Here is an 18,909-nt window from a genome sequence, read left to right on the forward strand (position 1 = left end):
CACATATGGTGATATAAATCACCATTCTGGTATTGCAATTTCCATATTTCAACTTTAAAATTGTACTATAATTGTTGAAAATGCTTAATTTATGTGCCTCAAAAATATATTTACATTGATTGCACTTGCCACACTTCCTTGTACCCTTTAACATGTGGTTCTTCCTTTGGTTCTTGGAAGTCCAACGACAACCTACAATCCAGAATACATAGGAAAAAGACCTTTTCCAATGACTATTTGGCATATGACAGTTTTCATCCTACTAAATTGAAACAGAATATTTTTAAGGGACAATGCATTCGTGCTGCCCGCATGACCTCTAACTTACAGGTCATGCAAGAAGAAATTAAATTTATTACAAAGCTGTTCAGGGATAGGAACTACCCGTCGTCCATGTTGTATAATATAGGAAAATATGTGTTAAGTGAATGGGGTTTGAAATACAAACCCCTATTAGGATCTGGTTTGTTTAGCAAGAAGGAATCAAATTCCATTGTTTCGAGAAATGACTGTAGTACACATCAAAAATCATTTATCTTAACATATAATCCAATGTCAGACAAAATTGTGGAAATCATTAATAGATTTTGGTTTGTAGTAGATTCTGAACCCAATATAGGGGAAGTGGTGGGAAATAGACCAGGGGTGGTATATAAAATGGGAGACAATATCAAGAAACTCCTTGAATACAATAATTATGATCAGGGGAATTCCAAGAACCAAAGGAAGAACCACATGTTAAAGGGTACAAGGAAGTGTGGCAAGTGCAATCAATGTGAATATATTTTTGAGGCACATAAATTAAGCATTTTCAACAATTATAGTACAATTTTAAAGTTGAAATATGGAAATTGCAATACCAGAATGGTGATTTATATCGCCATATGTGATGCATGCCCCAGCTATTATGTGGGAAAAACAGAAAGAAATTTTAAGAAGAGAATTTATGACCACATTTATAGTGTATCCAGAAAAGATGGTAATAATGCACTATATAGGCATGTGGAGAAGATGGGGACTGATCACAAATTTAAATTTGAGATTTTGGATATAATTTATAATAATCCCACAGGTGGCAATGCAAAGAAATTATTAAGTTTCAAGGAAGTTTGGTGGCAGCTCTACCTTAATGCAGCAAACCCCCCAGGTTTAAATGAATTTATTTCTTGCAAACCCATTCCTGAATGGAATATTAGATAATAGGAATTGATCAATTGTTTATTTCAATCACATATTCATATATATATATATATATATATATATATATATATATATATATATATATATATATATATTTATATTTACACATCTATATTGGAATATTTTCTTAAGAATGTTTTTATGATTTTTTTAAGAATTTTTATTGAAAAATTCTTTCATAAACAATATATATAGATATTCAGGTATAGTAATAGGTTTGAATGTATTTTAGAATTGATTGTTATGGTTTACATCAAGTCACTGGATTTTTTAGCATTTTTTAGTTTATTTATATATATTGTATTTCATCAATATCACTATTTAAACACACATCTATTCATTTTTAGATAAGTTATTTTAAATTATCAATCATGATATCATCAGGTTGTTACATGCACAATTTAGTATGAGTCATGTAATCCAGCTGTATTTCTTTAAGGAAGGAGGAACAGAGCACTATTTTTGGCGCCAATTTTAGTATTTAAATAATGATTTGTGTTTGTGAAGGATGTTCTGAAGAAGCTCTGTTTTACGAGTGAAAGCGCTTAACATCTAGTTTGTATTTTACATTCTGTTGTATTTTCATCAATAAAAGCATTCCGCTTGGAAGTATTAAGTGAATTTGTATGCTCATTGGTCTTTCCAGGTTGCCGTTTTTTTTTTCTTTTAAAGACATTAATTACAGCAATACTATTCCTGGGTTAGAAGCAGTGCCAGGTAACATAATAATATTAAGGACCTCTGTACTTTAGAAGCGCTGTGGAACAGTTAGTTACTTAAGGCTCATCAGATGACAGAGGAGTGTTACATATAGAACCATAAGACTTATGGACAGGAAGGTAGCATAACTAGAATATGTATTTTTTGGTATGTTCTTTAAGTGTAGCTGTAACATTATTATTTAAAAACAGGAATGCAAACTATTGCTGGCAAAACAGTTAGTTTATTCCTTCTCTTGGGCCTTTCCTGGTATGTATCCAGCTTACTTAGAAGGAGTTGACCCACCCAGTCTTACATCATCACATCCACTTCTCGTTCTCCTCTCTCTGCTTCGAAACTTTAAAAAAATCATGAAAGATTCTGAATTTTTTTGCCACTCTTACTTTATGTTCTTGCACGTTCTATCAACTGAGCCACCACAATTTCCATGAAACTTGTCTCATAAGCATTATATTAAGCATGTAACCTTACAGTTTTCACTGTGAGCTTGGATAACGTCCTTCTTACCATCTTGTCTGTACCAGGTTCAGCTGAAATATTGGTTCTTTTGGTGCAGAGGTTGGTATCCTGACAATCCTGTAGAAAAACTGGCTCAAGTGGTTGGCCTAGCATTTAAGATGGTCACCTGGGAAAGGCTTGTCTGAGTGACTACAGGACAGCTTTTCCACCTCAATGAAAGGGAAAGGAATCTTCTTTTTGTAGGATCGTATCCTTGAGGAGACTAAGAAGCTACTACAAGCAAACATGTACACAACAGTGGTAGCAAGGGAAAGAATGTCTCAATTTCCAAATCAATTACATGGAGACACCACAGTGGGAAAATACACACAAAATCAGTCTAAGGAATATGCACTGCAGATAAAAAAATTCTAAACCAGCACTTTATAATGACTTAGCTGGCACCCAACTCTCAACTGTCACCAAATGGACCTAAAATGAGGTTATCAAAGGATATTGCTCCATTGTGTAAGGGGAGACCCTTAGAAAGGGATGATGTTATTTGTTAATTCCTGGTAAAATTGGAGAAGATGGCCAGCAGTGTGTTGCCAGCAGTGCTAGATAGTCATTCTGGTAACGGCTACAAAACTGTAATAGGTTCACAGGTACTTACTAGGCTGTTGATCTGCGAGGATCTTAAGAAACCAAGCACAAAAGTCCAAAACCAATAAAATAGTTGGATGCAGCAGACCAGGATCCACAAAAATATATTTTATTGAGCGCTTTCATGTTTTTAAATAAAAAAGAGGGGTGAAGTTTAAACTAAATTTGTCTGCTACTTGATTAGCTATGTCCTCTGGGTCTGAACATGTGATATCATTTACAATTACTATTAGCTCTGCACACTGTTGTGCACTGTTTCTGAGGTTTCTAACCTACTTAAAGATGCCTTTGTGGTTATCCTTTGAATGGAAGGTTATTTTTACCACATACTGGGCTTTGACTAATTTGATCAGGGGCCAGAGCTTTGGTGTTAAGTTTAATAAGAAAGTTTTTTGCATCTTGGGAATTAAATTGTTGCATGCAATGTGTTTTTTTTTTATTTTATTTTATTATAGAGCCTTTTTATGTCTGGGTTCTACCACAGGGTTTATTTTCATAGTTAGTGTTGCATTTACTTCAGAGGAGAGAAATGTGCCTGTGCAGCTATTTACACGTGCACAGAATTACACGTGCACAGAATATGAAGGAAAAGAATAAGCAGATGGTCATCAGACTGGAAAGGGAGGTCGTCATTCAGTTTTTAGCTGATTAGCATTTGCTTAATCTCTGAGTACCAAAGTATTGAAAGAAGCTTCTAGTTTCAACCATATGGTACATGAGACTGTTTTGTGGTCCAAACTGACCAGGCAGGAAGTGACAATTGGTGGAGAGCAAAGCTGTCCTATATTGCTATGGACTAAATCCAGGAATTTATCACCTCTTGTTGGGGTGTAGACTAACTGCTTCTGAGGGTTTGCATTGATAAAGTCCAGAAATTTCGAATTATACATACCTTAAATTGTATAAGTCTCACAGATAATGGAGGGGAAGTTGAAGTCTCCTAGGAGAATGATATTTGGCTTAATACAGAGACTACATACTAGGTAGGTGGTATGGGCTCAGGTGGACTTTGTGGGGGTCCTATAGTTAGCTATGATATGATAAGGGACTTTGTTAAAAATAAAACAAACATGGAGGAGTTCCAGGTCATTATCTTGTCTAACGAATTTGGAGGTGAAACAGATTTTAAGAATATGGAGACCTGACTATCTTTAGTGCCTTCATCTAGTGTGGTGGGCTTGAATGTGTGGTAGGCATTGAAACCCTTTTTTCTGGGGTAAGGAGTGCTTCTAGGGGCTGAATTTTCTTAGGTTACTAACACTGAACAGTAATACCTTATGTTGGAAATGTTAAAAGAATGATGTGCCTAAAAACGCACTATGGAGGGGGAGAATGATTTAGCCATTTTATGCAAGCCTTGGCATGATAGGTGCAGGCCACCCTTTGCAAAGCAGTTAGAACTGTCTTTCATTTCCTTCTAATAAATACATTGTAGCACCTTAAAAAAAATAGAAGCTAAGCCAATTATTGAAGTCAATGATCTTTTAATTACATTGCACCATCATTCTTGGTGATGGTAGAATGCTGCTCAAGGCTAGGTTCATACTTGCCTCAGGCAAATATTCTGAGAGTTCCATACATATCTTTCCATATGGTCCTGACAGCTGTATCTCACGTCATTTACATTTTCATGTTCAGTATGATTGCATCATATATATGCGTGTAGTGCGGGAACTTGAGTGCACGTGTGAAGTGGCAAATCTTAGCACTGACAGGAAACTGACTGTGACCCTGTCCTTCACAGCCTGGTAAGAGGTGCATCAATGTGTTTCACTATGCAGTCACCTTTGACCCTGATATTGGACTCTATGGAGGTTTGCCTTATGGGCTTTTGAACTGAAACAGTGTGACCTTTAGATGCAGGTTTCATGGTTGTTGGTGCCTGTGTTGTGTGTTTGCAATGTTGGTGAATGCACTTGTTTCTAAGGTTACATTTAGGAGACCTTTGTGGTTTAGATAGGTTACTTTTGAGTGGTTCATTATATATAGATTTAAGTGTTTGTTCTGAGCTGTGTGTGATTGGTTTAGTGTGGTGTTGTGTGGTAATGAAAACCTGCTTCTTGTTTGTAGAAGATTGACGTAAGAGGTTGTTTCCAGTAACATTATATAACTGTATCATTTACACACTATGTCAGTTTGCTGAAGTAGTAGGAACGTATCAGTAAACAATTGCTATATTGTCTCAGGATGCCTATTTCATCCAGAAGACAGTCGGAAAGAGGAAATCCATGGGGAAATAAAACCTGACTATTGTATTGCTTCTATTCTTTCTATCATATTTTTCTTTAGTGTCATTAGGCTAACATGCCTCTTTTTGAGGAAGACCCAAGGTGGTATACATAATTATTGACAGAAATTTGGTCAGGGCACCCAGGAAGTTTCTGTACTCCTCAGAGTCACCAACTCAGGTAGATGGGACCTTACTTTACTGTCTCATCTGAAGGACAAAATACAGTAAGCAGCAATGAAAACTGAATTCAGTTGCCTGGGAGGTGAGAATAGAACCTACAGCCTTCTGATATTTCAATACCAAATGTAAATGTGCTACCTGCTGAGCCACCAACACTGATTTCATATCAATCTTTTCTTTTGCTGAAATGGTCTTTGGATTAGCCCACTCTCCTTGTTAATAACACAAATAAATGAATTGTCTTTAAGACCATATGTCTCACCATCATACCTCTGTATGCTTCCTCAGATGTTGAAATATTTTTCCCCAAGATTACCTCCCAAAACAGATGCATTTAGCAGATGTGACAATGCCAGTCCCGCTACTCTGAATACATTAAGTAGCTGACTGCATGCAATCACAGCTTTTTTTGATTGACCTGACACCACTGGACTGTTTAACTGACTTACTTAAAAGCTGCACAGTACGCAAGTGGAAAATGAAGGGAGTCAAACCCTACAGGATGAAGCGAGTTAAAACTCTGAGCACTCATTTTAGCAACTGTCGTCTCCATGACCTTCTGGTATTATAATAGGTGGTTCATGCCACTTAGGCTCACGAGTTTGGTTCAAATAGTTTTTGTTTTTTTTATTTACCATGTTTACCACGTTCGGGCTGGACTCCATTTTGGGACGTTTTATTTAACTTGACTTCTGTACCTTCCTAATATTGGGACTTGAAACAACAAAAGATATCACAAGGATTTATGGCTCATGAGACTTTTCACCAAATTATGTGTTTGGGACTTCAAGTACATGTTTTGTTTTTTTCCAACAACTTTATAGCAACTATGTACATGTATTTAATGTTCTAACTGAGATTTCATTTAGCGATGATTGTTATTTTACTACGTTTGTGAAATATATAGTTTAGGGAAACAGTTTTTCTTAACGGAGTTGTATTTGGTTCCAGCTGATGGTGAGGGTTACATCGCACTACAACAAAATTAAGGGTACGGACTAATGTCCGACATTATTCTTGGTTAAACTGGCCATATATATAATTTTGGGACGTTTTATTTAATTGACTTCCTTATTTTCCTAACCTTGGGACTAGAAATAACAGAAGACATCATAGGGACATATGGCTTATGAGACATTTTATTTAATTATGTGTTTGGGACTCTAAATACATGTGTTGTGTTTTTTTTTAACAAACTCACAGTGATTATGTACAGGTATTGAATGTTCTAAACCATATTCTATCTAGCGATGTTTGCTATTTACCACGATTGTGAATCATTGTTTAGGGAAACTGTTTTTTTAAATACAGTGATATTTGTTTCCAGCTGATTTTGAGGGTTATATTGCCCTACAACTAGATTAGGGTACGGATCAAAGCCCATTTTTCTTAGTTAAACTGGCCATTTATATCATTGGCGATTTATAAGTCATAAAGTTTGTTGGGATTTGGAGTCTTAACAACATTTGGAAAACAAACTACTTGATGGTTCTAGAATAACACTATGATTTTTGTATTAAGTCAATCCTGGTTGAACAATCTTCCACAAATTGTGACTGTGGCCTTATGATCTTTTTTGAATTTTTTCTACTCAATATTATAGTGCATTTATAAGAAGTTTCACACTATGGTGGTTTTGCCTATATATAGACAGGAGTCTTACATCAGGTATATTTGGTTTTGAAGAACATACATAGTGCCAGGATATTAGATTCTATATACAATTTAGAACAAAATAGGTTTCATTTAGTGGTTACACCATGTCATGGGTATCCAAAAGTCAGCTAATATTTTGAACTAACTTTTGACTAAAACACATTCTATTTTTATATGTATTGTGGTCAAACAAGTTTTTTGTATATACAGTACAACTTTCTGGTGAACAATGGTTAAGTCGAAACTCCAAATAAGGATTCTTTTGTGTGGAACAATGGTTAAGCCCTAATGATAACCTGTCTAGCATATTGTTTATAGGCGATATTGGTATTACAGATGATTTAATGTTTGAACTATACATGGTTGACAGGCTCAAGATGTTTATATGACTTGTCAAGTGGTCAACAATATACACAATATATATATATTGCATTTTATTAATGCTCATAGGACAACATTTGATCTAGGTTTTTACCAAGGTTTCTAACAAATCTAGCAATTGTCATACCTTATTGGTGTCTTTCCATGACATGTAATGGTTGTATAATAGCAGTTGTCTATTATTGGCGGATTCCTCAGATATATATTTTCAGTATCTTACTGATTTGAAATTGATCTGAGTGGCAGTTGGACATCTTAGTTTTGCTGATACTATTTACTGGGTCATTCTGGTCCTGCCCCTATCTATCATTTTTATGGTTCTTGCCATCCCTTGTAACATTATATATTTTTTGTTTGTTCCTTGGATATTTGTAATTTGACATGGATTTAGACAAGATCTTGGAGGGGTTGTGTGCTGATAGGGAGGACTTGGCCATTTTTGGTGTTAACCAAGCCCCAAGCAGCAACCCCACTCAGCCTGTTACAAATCCCACAGATAATTGTGAGTTCTGTTTTCGGATTTGGAAAAAGGTCTGAAAGGACTGAGAGCCAATATTTGGCATCTTCGTCTATTCAAAGCCTATTTACATCAAAACATTGCACCTAGGGGACTACGGATAAAATTGCACCCATTTGTAAGCAGATCTGAAGAGAGGCTTAATGAAGAATGGGATGCGGCACTTAAAGAAGGATCCATGGTATTTGTGAAGATTTTGGCTTCTTATTATGAAAGAACAATAAATATATGTCTTTCTGAAGTCAAAAATCTAGCAAATATATGTAAAAAATATGAATCAAGTCCCAAATATTTTGAATATGTAGACAAGTTGTCCAAGGAACTAACATCATATGACAAAATTATCAAGGAAAGAAAAATAAAAAAGTTTAAAAGGGATAGCAATGACTATGAAAGGGGACATCCGTTTCAAGTGCAACGATCTGTGAGGTTTCAAGACAATGTTCCTACTATGGGCAGAGGCAGGTCCAGAAAAAGGCCCAGATCTATATTAAAAACAGAGACCATTTTCAGACCAGTACCTCAGGAGGAGTCATCCAATACCGACGGTGAATATGCCAATACTGACAATTCTCCACTTAAAAAGAAAACCAATACACATTACCCTTTAGACATGGTAGGAAATCCAGAGGGGGGAGGAAACATAGAAACAAACACATCTATAGATTCAATGACAGGACTGATTCAAGCACTACTCAAGTAGACACACAAGTTTATGTAAATGTGTTGAATTTATCGGATTATGTTTTAACATCAGAACAAAAACAAATTCTTAATAAAGGGTTAAACTTTGTTCCCAGTTTCTTTTGTGATGAATACCAAACCTCATTAGATGTTATTGATTTTTGTCGTAGACTAAATCTTAAACTGTTTTTTTCAGAACAGGATAGTTCTAATGTTCAAAGATCTACTGATTTCACCTTCCACAAATCAACATTCCAGCCACCTATGAATAAGAATGTAGCGATATTTCAACAAGCGGTGCTAAAGGATTTACATTTTCCTCTTTTTGAGGTTGCTACTGGTAGGGACAATATCAGTTCTAATGAAAGAGTGGCTTTGTCTGAACTTAGAAATAATCGCAACATAGCAATAGTTCAAGCTGACAAAGGGGGTGCAGTGGTAATCTTAAACATGGACTTTTACATAAATGAGGGTTTACGACAACTATCTGACAAACAATGCTATATGAAAATGGACATTGATCCAACCATGACTTTCAAAAAGAAATTGATGTCTTTTTACAATCTGCATTTGAGGAAGGTATACTCACTAATAAAATGGTTCAACATCTACAGGTTAAGGAACCGGCTAGACAAATTTTGTATCTTTTGCCCAAAATACACAAATCCCTTACACATCCACCAGGTAGGCCTATAGTTTCTGGTCATGGTTCTCTCACAGAACCCTGTCTGCTTTTCTAACCCAATATTTAAAACCACTATTGACCTTGGTGAGAGCAAGAATTCAAGATACCACACAATTTTTGCAAATAATTGAGGATTGTCAACTAGAACCCCATTGGATAATGTGCACTCTGGATGTTAAATCCCTCTATACCAGTATTCCACATTGGGCAGGGCTTCAGGCTGTTGAATATTGGCTTGTCAAGTCAGAATTATACTCTCCGGGTTTCAACACTCTACTCATTTGTCTCACCGAACATGTTTTAAGTAAAAATGTGTTCTACTTCCAGGGTGATTGCTATTGGCAACTTCAAGGGTGGCCATGGGGGCTTCTTTTGCCCCCATCTATGCAGATCTTTTTATGGCCTACCTTGAGGAATGTCTGATCTATAACCCTTTACACAATGTATATCTTGTTGAAATAGACATATGGAGAAGATATTTAGATGATTGTTGGATGGTGTGGCGTGCAGATGCAAACTACTTACAAGAATTTTTGGAACATCTGAATAACAACATTTGGGGTATTGAATTTTCTATTACATTCCATAGGGATGAAATAACCTTTTTGGATGTTACAGTATATCGTAATACAGACAACACACTTAATACAAGAATTTTTCGAAAATATCCCCAGTTTAACACTTTGCTACATGCACATAGCATGCATCCACGCCACACCATCCGGAATATCCCGAAGTGTCAATATCTTAGAATTGAGAATTAATTCATGTTTACATGACTACTCTACAGCCAAAACTGATTTATTCAACAGATTTTTGGACCGGGGTTATAGCATTTCTGATATAGAATTAGCTAAAACATATTCTGACAATCAAGATAGAAAGTCATTGTTGGAATATAGGGACAAAATCAAAATGCCAACAACTCTAAAATGAGATTAATTACGACACTGGGCAAAACCATCAGACTGTTAGGCAAGCTGTGAACCAAAATTGGAATATTTTACTAGCAAATGATTTTTGAGGGGAATATTAGATAAACAATGTTCATTTTCATTCAGACGTGGTAAAACATTAGGCACCCTATTTTCACATTACAAACATAGAGAAAGTGGGGCAGCCAAATATAAACAACTCACCATATTGGGGGACGAATTGTTGGGAACATTCAAGTGTGGACATTGTGTTTCCTGTGCTCATGTTAACCAGTTGAAACAATTTACAAGCTCTAATACTAGCAAAGTGTATGACATCAAAGTGTTTGGTAATTGTTCCACTAGCTGGGTCATCTATTTGGCTATATGCCAATGTAAATCCTTCTATGTTGGCAAGACTTCACGTTCATTACGCATTAGAATTGGGGAACATCGTAGCGACATACGGAATCATAAGACATCTAATGCTTTATATTTACATAGAGTTAAACATCCCACTGCCCAGTTTATGTTTACAATCATTGATAAAATTACAGGAATAGACAAAACCAGATAGGTTGGCAAGGTATCTTGAGCCACAAGGAGAGATATTGGATAACACATTTAGGAGCCCTTTTTCCCCCAGGTCTTAATGATCATTTATAAATTATGTATATGTTATTTTTTATTTTTAGTCATTTATATATTTTTTGTTTGTAATTTAACATCATAATATATATCAACAACATGTTACTTTTGTTTTATGTTAATTTGGTTTGTCACTAGAACCATATTTTGCATACTTTGATATTGTATGGGGATATATATGATTTTCCCCATTTCACAGTGCAATGTTGCTTTAAATTTGAATTGAGTGCTTTATGCAAATGTCTATACTGCCATTGGTTTGTTCACAGATTTAAACAAATGTTGACCATGTATTTTTGGAAGATTTTGACTCACTGATGAAGGCTGGTGCCGAAACTAGTATGAGTTTTTCGAATTAGGACATTTTTTGTCCTTTTGTTGCCTCACAATAAATGGTGATACTATCTTGCTGGCTTTTGGTGTTTTCATACAAGGTTGGTTGGCCGTGCAGCCGTACGTGCGAGGGTTTGGTGTTTGCTTCATGGTTGTTGGTGCCTGTGTTGTGTGTTTGCAATGTTGGTGAATGCACTTGTTTCTAAGGTTACATTTAGGAGACCTTTGTGGTTTAGATAGGTTACTTTTGAGTGGTTCATTATATATAGATTTAAGTGTTTGTTCTGAGCTGTGTGTGATTGGTTTAGTGTGGTGTTGTGTGGTAATGAAAACCTGCTTCTTGTTTGTAGAAGATTGACGTAAGAGGTTGTTTCCAGTAACATTATATAACTGTATCATTTACACACTATGTCAGTTTGCTGAAGTAGTAGGAACGTATCAGTAAACAATTGCTATATTGTCTCAGGATGCCTATTTCATCCAGAAGACAGTCGGAAAGAGGAAATCCATGGGGAAATAAAACCTGACTATTGTATTGCTTCTATTCTTTCTATCATATTTTTCTTTAGTGTCATTAGGCTAACATGCCTCTTTTTGAGGAAGACCCAAGGTGGTATACATAATTATTGACAGAAATTTGGTCAGGGCACCCAGGAAGTTTCTGTACTCCTCAGAGTCACCAACTCAGGTAGATGGGACCTTACTTTACTGTCTCATCTGAAGGACAAAATACAGTAAGCAGCAATGAAAACTGAATTCAGTTGCCTGGGAGGTGAGAATAGAACCTACAGCCTTCTGATATTTCAATACCAAATGTAAATGTGCTACCTGCTGAGCCACCAACACTGATTTCATATCAATCTTTTCTTTTGCTGAAATGGTCTTTGGATTAGCCCACTCTCCTTGTTAATAACACAAATAAATGAATTGTCTTTAAGACCATATGTCTCACCATCATACCTCTGTATGCTTCCTCAGATGTTGAAATATTTTTCCCCAAGATTACCTCCCAAAACAGATGCATTTAGCAGATGTGACAATGCCAGTCCCGCTACTCTGAATACATTAAGTAGCTGACTGCATGCAATCACAGCTTTTTTTGATTGACCTGACACCACTGGACTGTTTAACTGACTTACTTAAAAGCTGCACAGTACGCAAGTGGAAAATGAAGGGAGTCAAACCCTACAGGATGAAGCGAGTTAAAACTCTGAGCACTCATTTTAGCAACTGTCGTCTCCATGACCTTCTGGTATTATAATAGGTGGTTCATGCCACTTACTTGACCACACCTCAGACATGTTCTCCTCAGTATCATAAATATTTATCTTCTATTATTTTTAGCTAGGATTCTTCATACCAAACGACACCACCTTGCAGATCATGGCACTGCTGCTTTAAATAATTTTGTTCGCCTGTTACGGTCCTCTTGCAGCTATTTTCCCATGTTTTATGTGCCTCTGACCATAGTTTTGTCGCATCTTGAAATTAAGTGGGTGTTGTGTTAGAAAAGAAGGTCAAACAGCACTAAGCCCAACAATAAATCTCAACATAGCTAGTTACTGGTCTAGGCTAATATATTTCCTCCCACCATTAATCACTGAGATGTGTCTGACAGCAGGATCTCTCACCATATATCTAGTATTCCTTAAAGTTTATATCCCTCCAACTCTCCCTCATTCTCTTTTAAAGGTCTAAGTCAAGTGTCTTGCACAAGTCCAGGTCTGCACATCTGAACTGTGCCCTTCACTCATAGCCTTTGTAATACTGTCACACTACTGAATCAGCTAGAATGACACATCTTACCTTTGGTGAATCCATGCCATTTTACTTAAGAAAATTGTCCTTTCAGTAGAAAATCAGTTACTCAAGTTTTTTTCCTTTAACTTCTCTATGACTTACACAGCAGGAATATGTTGCCATGAGGGCTCTAGGAAAGATGTTACATTACCAATTCTCCACTGGAGTGAAATAGAATGAGTTGATTTATTAGGCTTTCCAGGGAACACTTGTTTCAAATGCTGCAATGTATGATGCTTTTCCCAATTTTTAAGACTTTTGCAAATTTTAGAAAATATTACAGACTTTTTTCAATAGGATCAAGCATTACTAACAAATTGTACAGTAATAATTTGTCTAGTCAATAAACAGCCTAAAATGCTTAATTATTTGCATAGGGTGCCTAAATCTAAAACTTAAAATGAATTTCTAATGTGTTTTACAGACTTTATCAATCAAATGAGTTGTCTCTCTTATCTGTCTTGGTTGCTATGTGTTTAATGCTACTGACCTGCGCCTGTAAAGACTCCAGTACGAGTTGGGCCTACTTTTCCTCCTCCCTTCATTTTTCTGTTCAACAAAGAAGGTCTCTCCAGACCCTGAAGATGAAAAAAGAAAAAGGAAAATTCACATTAGTGCTCATATGTAAAATGAATTTAACTTTGTGAGCATGTGTACTGGTCCTAAGACTTTTTTCAACAAAGTCCTGTGCCAAGAGGCAGTAGCAACATCTCAGAACAACACTTACTAGTTACCTTCTCGGTTACATGGCAGACTAACAGTTAACATTCAGGATACATTATAACCAAAATGTACAGTTCCATAGCTTTTTGTGCAAGGATAATAACACTAATGCAAATCAATAACTACTTTTATATGAATATTATTTACATGAATTACTATATAACTTATATACAAGAATAACTGAACTATTTATTTACAAATGTACACTGCTTGCATAGCTATCTCTGTGTATCAATATGGTTGCACATTCTTTAAAAGGATAATGTAAGCACCAACTCCCTAGAACTGCTATGGTTCCCTAGAACAATTGAACTTACATTCATTCATGAGGTGAGCTTTCGTGAACTTTCAAAAGACAGTACATTTGCTAACTTTTTGCATTTTGTCTGGTAGAGTATTCTGTGTTGTATGGGCAGTTTTGTAGGTAGCTTTTTCAGTTGTTTGCTATGGTATACGGGGTCTTTGTAGCTGTATCTTGTCTTGGCTTCTTAGGTTATACTGGGGCTTTTAACTAGTAGTGTGACTATAACCTACTATAAAACTCCACTTTGCTAGTTCTTTTTTGGAAATAAATTGAATCAAGGGACTGCCTTTACTTACATAATACTTTCTGTAGTCTCCAGTCCTTCCATGACAGACAAGCTAGCATTAGTCACTTACTACTGCCCCATGGTCAGTTGACGCAGTACTTAGACCTGCTTCTTGAATCTGGATAGCAGTCAGATTTCCAGGCCTCTGCATCACAGGATTGATGCCTCTCAATCAGTATCCCAGCTGAGATGCTCCTTCCACACTTATCATAGTTGTACTTGACAAAATGGAGATCCCACTATTCTCTACATTTGGATCATGTCTCATCTAAGCATTTGACAGTTAATAGTCTGGGGTCCTGCAGCTTAAAGTCCAGACTAAGGTTTTGTAATCCCTTAAAGACTTGCACTAATTTTTCAGGCTGAGCTGGAGTTTATGTTCCATTTTTGACAGTAGAAGACTGGTCAGAGAGGTAAGAAGCAGTAGTTGGTGGCCTGCCTTCTCATCCCTGGGAGGTTTTATTATTCTTTGCAGCAGTACTACCACCTAATGAGGGTCATGGCTGTGTTATTGTGTTTCTTTGCATATATACATGCATTTCCAGCTGGATCCTGACAAGGCATAACCTTATACATTCAGAGGCAGGAATGCATACATTTGGTGCAGTACACCGAGTGCAGCAGGAGGACAAGCATATACCCCAAGTGTCACTAGGCCACAGCGGCACCTCATCCCATTGCAGCATACTGATAAGGGCTACTGCAACAGCATTAAGGACAATGGTACACCCACAGAGGTGATGGGAGAATGGGGTGTTTGAGGTGTGCTGCTGTGTACGGTAAAAAGGAACTGCTATAAAATGATACTGCTAGTGGTTTCTCAGGTCATTAGCCAAACTACTTGCATCACCAAAGATTTTATTTATTTTTAATTACTTATTCATTCATTCATTCATTCATTCATTCATTCATTCGTTTTGCCTGATGGGATACCCCAGCTGGACAAGAAGTGCCATTTCAGTCAAAAACATTAACAAGCTGGTAGTCATGTACAATCAGTAATCAATGTAATGTACAGTGATTTACAAATAACAAAAAAGAATCTGTACTAACTACTTTACATAGGTACAAGATGGTAAAAATATTGAGCAGAAAACATTTAACAGCAACACAAAAAAACAATGTATGTACACTTTTTGCATGTAATTGGTAGAATGTCAGGAATTAGTTTGATAAATATGGTTAGGACATTAAGGGAATATAAAGGAGAGATGCTCTGGTTAGAATAGTAAAGGAATATAATGGAGCACTGTTAAGACAGTAACACTTGTCTATGATAGCAGTAAGGACAAATAGGAGTGTAAGGGACAGGTGCTAAAGCTGAATATTAGAGTTACAATAGACAAAAGAGGAAGGAGGGAGACAAAAAAGGCTGATTGTGTAGATGAGAAGTGGGAGTAAAACTAAGGAGTGAAGGTTTGAAACCTGAAGTAAAAGAAGGAATATAATGGAAAGATGGTGATCCAAATCATGACAGTAGAAGTGGATGGAGGAGGAAGGAGACAGGGCAATGGCAAATTAAAAGGAGGTCCCCATGGGCCTTCCATAAGGTGTCTCTTCACACTGACATAATTCATACAAAATGCAGCTCCTGCATGACCCCAACACAAAATGCTCCCATACCCACACATTCACATTTCCTCCTTATGTGGTTTCTAACTTAATTGCACTATGGAGCTATACCTCCTGCTGCTTGTGATCCTTATACTCCTAGTGGTCTCGAGGTTTGATATTGTCTGGTACTTCGCCTTCCGGTGGTCTGAATAATGCAGCAGAAAATCCTCCTTATTTCCTTGACATGAAGCCTAGAATGTCTGCTGCTTCTGCAGCATCCACCAACGTTTTGTGTATGCACAGTGGGTGTTGGGGCATTTACCAGCCAGATGTCAACAGAAGGCACAGAAAGATCGTCAACCTTCCGTTCTCAAAGCAGCGTAACATATTTTGAATAGGCAGCAGGCATGGATAACTACACCATTGTTTTAATAGTAAACCACTTATTGCCATCCAAATGTAGACTGCTATCCATATGTTGGTCAAGTTTTTGCTGTGTGAATTCCCTCCACATTATCATGACTCAACAAGCAGACACATCCTCCATCTGTTTCCTCTATATGAATCATTTGTAAGGTAGTCTGCAAACAGGACAGGTATTAGCAGAGCTGGATCATGGTCAAATGTGGCCCTAGGCATGGTAATGTATTGGGCCCCTAACTCATCCCCACCCTGACCCCCTCCCAGCCATTCCAGTGTCCCATTACTTGGCTATTTCTCTCCAGTTACCATCAACACTGTTTAAACCTCTCAGTGTGGATACTATTTTCTGCTTTACTTCTACAATGATTACAGATGTTTGGATTTAATTTAAAACTTTTATTTCAAATTTAATTTTTTTATTTTATTTTTATTTTATTTTACTTAACATTTGTTGACCGGGAAAGTCCGACTAGGTTCCACAGAGCCTGTTTTCAGCGGAGGCCCGGGGAGAAATGCTCCAGATAAAATCTACTGCCATCTGTCAAATTTTACAGCACTAACATCAATTGAACTTTGCTAAACAAAACAATACAGACTCACAATGAAAACAGACTTAGCATTAATAGTAAACTTCTCTGCCCTTGAAACTCACATTCATTGAAACAGTGTTGAAACCCACATTCAAAGAAAATGCATCTTGTCCAGTGGCTGATTAATTTTACTTTTGGGCTGTTTTCAAACCATAGGCCCACTGCACACATTTTTAGGATCATGCATAAATGCATGTGTTCTTTCACTAACCTCCCTGATTGTATTAAATTATATTCCTTGTTTAATACAGCCCCACTTGTGATAGTGTGTTCTAAATTTATTTTTTGAACATTTTTCTGTTCAACAGTGAAACTAAATGTATGAAACAATTATAACAAAACTGCCCCATTCAGAATATTTAAATCATAAAAGGCTGCTCAAACATCTGTTATTAAAATCCAAAAATATCAAGTCAATATGCACTATCTCTGCAGAAGTAAAAGTCATTGGAATAATTCTACATTAAAGAGATCTGTAACTAATTAAGAGATCACTGCTAGCACACAACTTTATATTTCAGTGTCACGTACAAATTCAATGCCTGCTACCCTTGAAGAATAAATTACCTGTGTCACATCAAAAATGAAATTGGTAAGCAGGTAATATTGCAATATGGAATGGATGGCAAACTGACAACAGTTTCATAGTTAATAAGCATCTCATCCAAGGGAAGACATAGTCTGGACTGCCCTTAAAGTACAACACAGTATCAGCACTTCATCTACATAAGTCATAAACTTCTGCAACAAAGGCAAGTATGACACCTGTTGTGCTACTAACAATGAGTTTAAATTATTTAGCATAATTGTGATACCATTTGCTAAACAAAATAGTTGCACTTTGTAAACAAACTTAACATGAGCAGCAGTAAAGTTCTCTTCGCTTGATGCTCACAGTTCCTTGAAAGTGTAATGAATCTCAAAATTCCTTGAAAATGTAGTAAAACTCAGTTCCTTGAAAATGCACTGAAACACATACTTTTTAGCAGCTTAGTATCTGAAGAGGATTTAGACTCTTTTCTTCTATAATTAAGGCACAGGGGTTGCACTGGAACAAATTAACCTGCCATCCCTGAACTAGGGCATTTCACACAACCCCCCCCCCACCTTACCTCCAATCAGTGTCTGTGCTGCTTAATTTTACAGAAGCAGGACTAGGCAGCAGCAGGAACGTCAGGAGCCAAAGAAGAAGCAAGCAGCAGAAATGTCTCCTTGTATTTAAATTCCACAAGTGGAATGTGAAAACTAAGAAGCAAGGAACAGGTGTGTGTGTGTGTGTGTGTGTGTGTGTGTGTGTGTGTGTGTGTGTGTGTGTGTGTGTGTGTGTGTGTGTGTGTGTCTGTGTGTGTCTGTGTGTGTGAATGCCCTTAAAGAGGACATGGAATTTTTTTTAATGAAAAAAGTAAATGTTGTGACAGCACCCTAACCAGTGGGCCCCCTCCCAGCCAGTGGGCCTTAGGTAACTGCCTAGGTACCTAGTGCTGGATCCAGCATTGGGTATTAGCCATAGCTGCTCAACCTAGTTGTCCCTCTCTCTCTCTCTCTCTCTCTCTGTCCACAGATTTAGTGCAGTTTCTATAAACTGAGTCTGCTGCTATGGAAATAATCATGCTGTCAAATAAAATATTGTGATGCAGAACAGGAAAAGATAGATACGCCTAAGGTTATTATCTTTTTTCTTATCACATACTTTAGAAGTCATGGTTTCAGTAACTGTACATAGATTAAAAGTACAAAACTAGAAAAGAGCATGCAGCAGCTTCAGATCACAACAAAAAGAAATCTCAGTCCTCATAAAATCTACTGCCATCTGAATAGATAAAGGTGCTCTACACTTGTCTAAAATAGTGGTGATTTACATGCAACAGTAAACCACCATTTGTTTGTAACTGCAAAGTGAAAAACAAAATGCAGCGGTCAGACACTATTGTTTAACATTTGTTAAATGAATAAGAGCATTACAAATTAAAAGTGAGGCTT

General features: G+C 36.7%; 1 protein-coding gene across 3 annotated transcripts in view; it reads right to left on the minus strand.

Moving 5' to 3' along the window:
• Nucleotides 1-18,909, minus strand: part of MYO15B (myosin XVB) — a 1,190,858-nt gene that overhangs the window by 754,512 nt on the left and 417,437 nt on the right. For all 3 annotated transcript variants that reach the window (XM_044084949.1, XM_044084950.1, XM_044084948.1), the window contains exon 12: nt 13,540-13,627. In XM_044084949.1, coding sequence (XP_043940884.1) covers nt 13,540-13,627 — 88 coding nt within the window. The remainder of the gene's footprint in view (nt 1-13,539; nt 13,628-18,909) is intronic.

This window comes from Protopterus annectens, chromosome 10.part0 (genome assembly GCF_019279795.1).
Source record: "Protopterus annectens isolate FY-2018-M chromosome 10.part0, PAN1.0, whole genome shotgun sequence".
Lineage (NCBI taxonomy): Eukaryota > Metazoa > Chordata > Ceratodontiformes > Protopteridae > Protopterus > Protopterus annectens.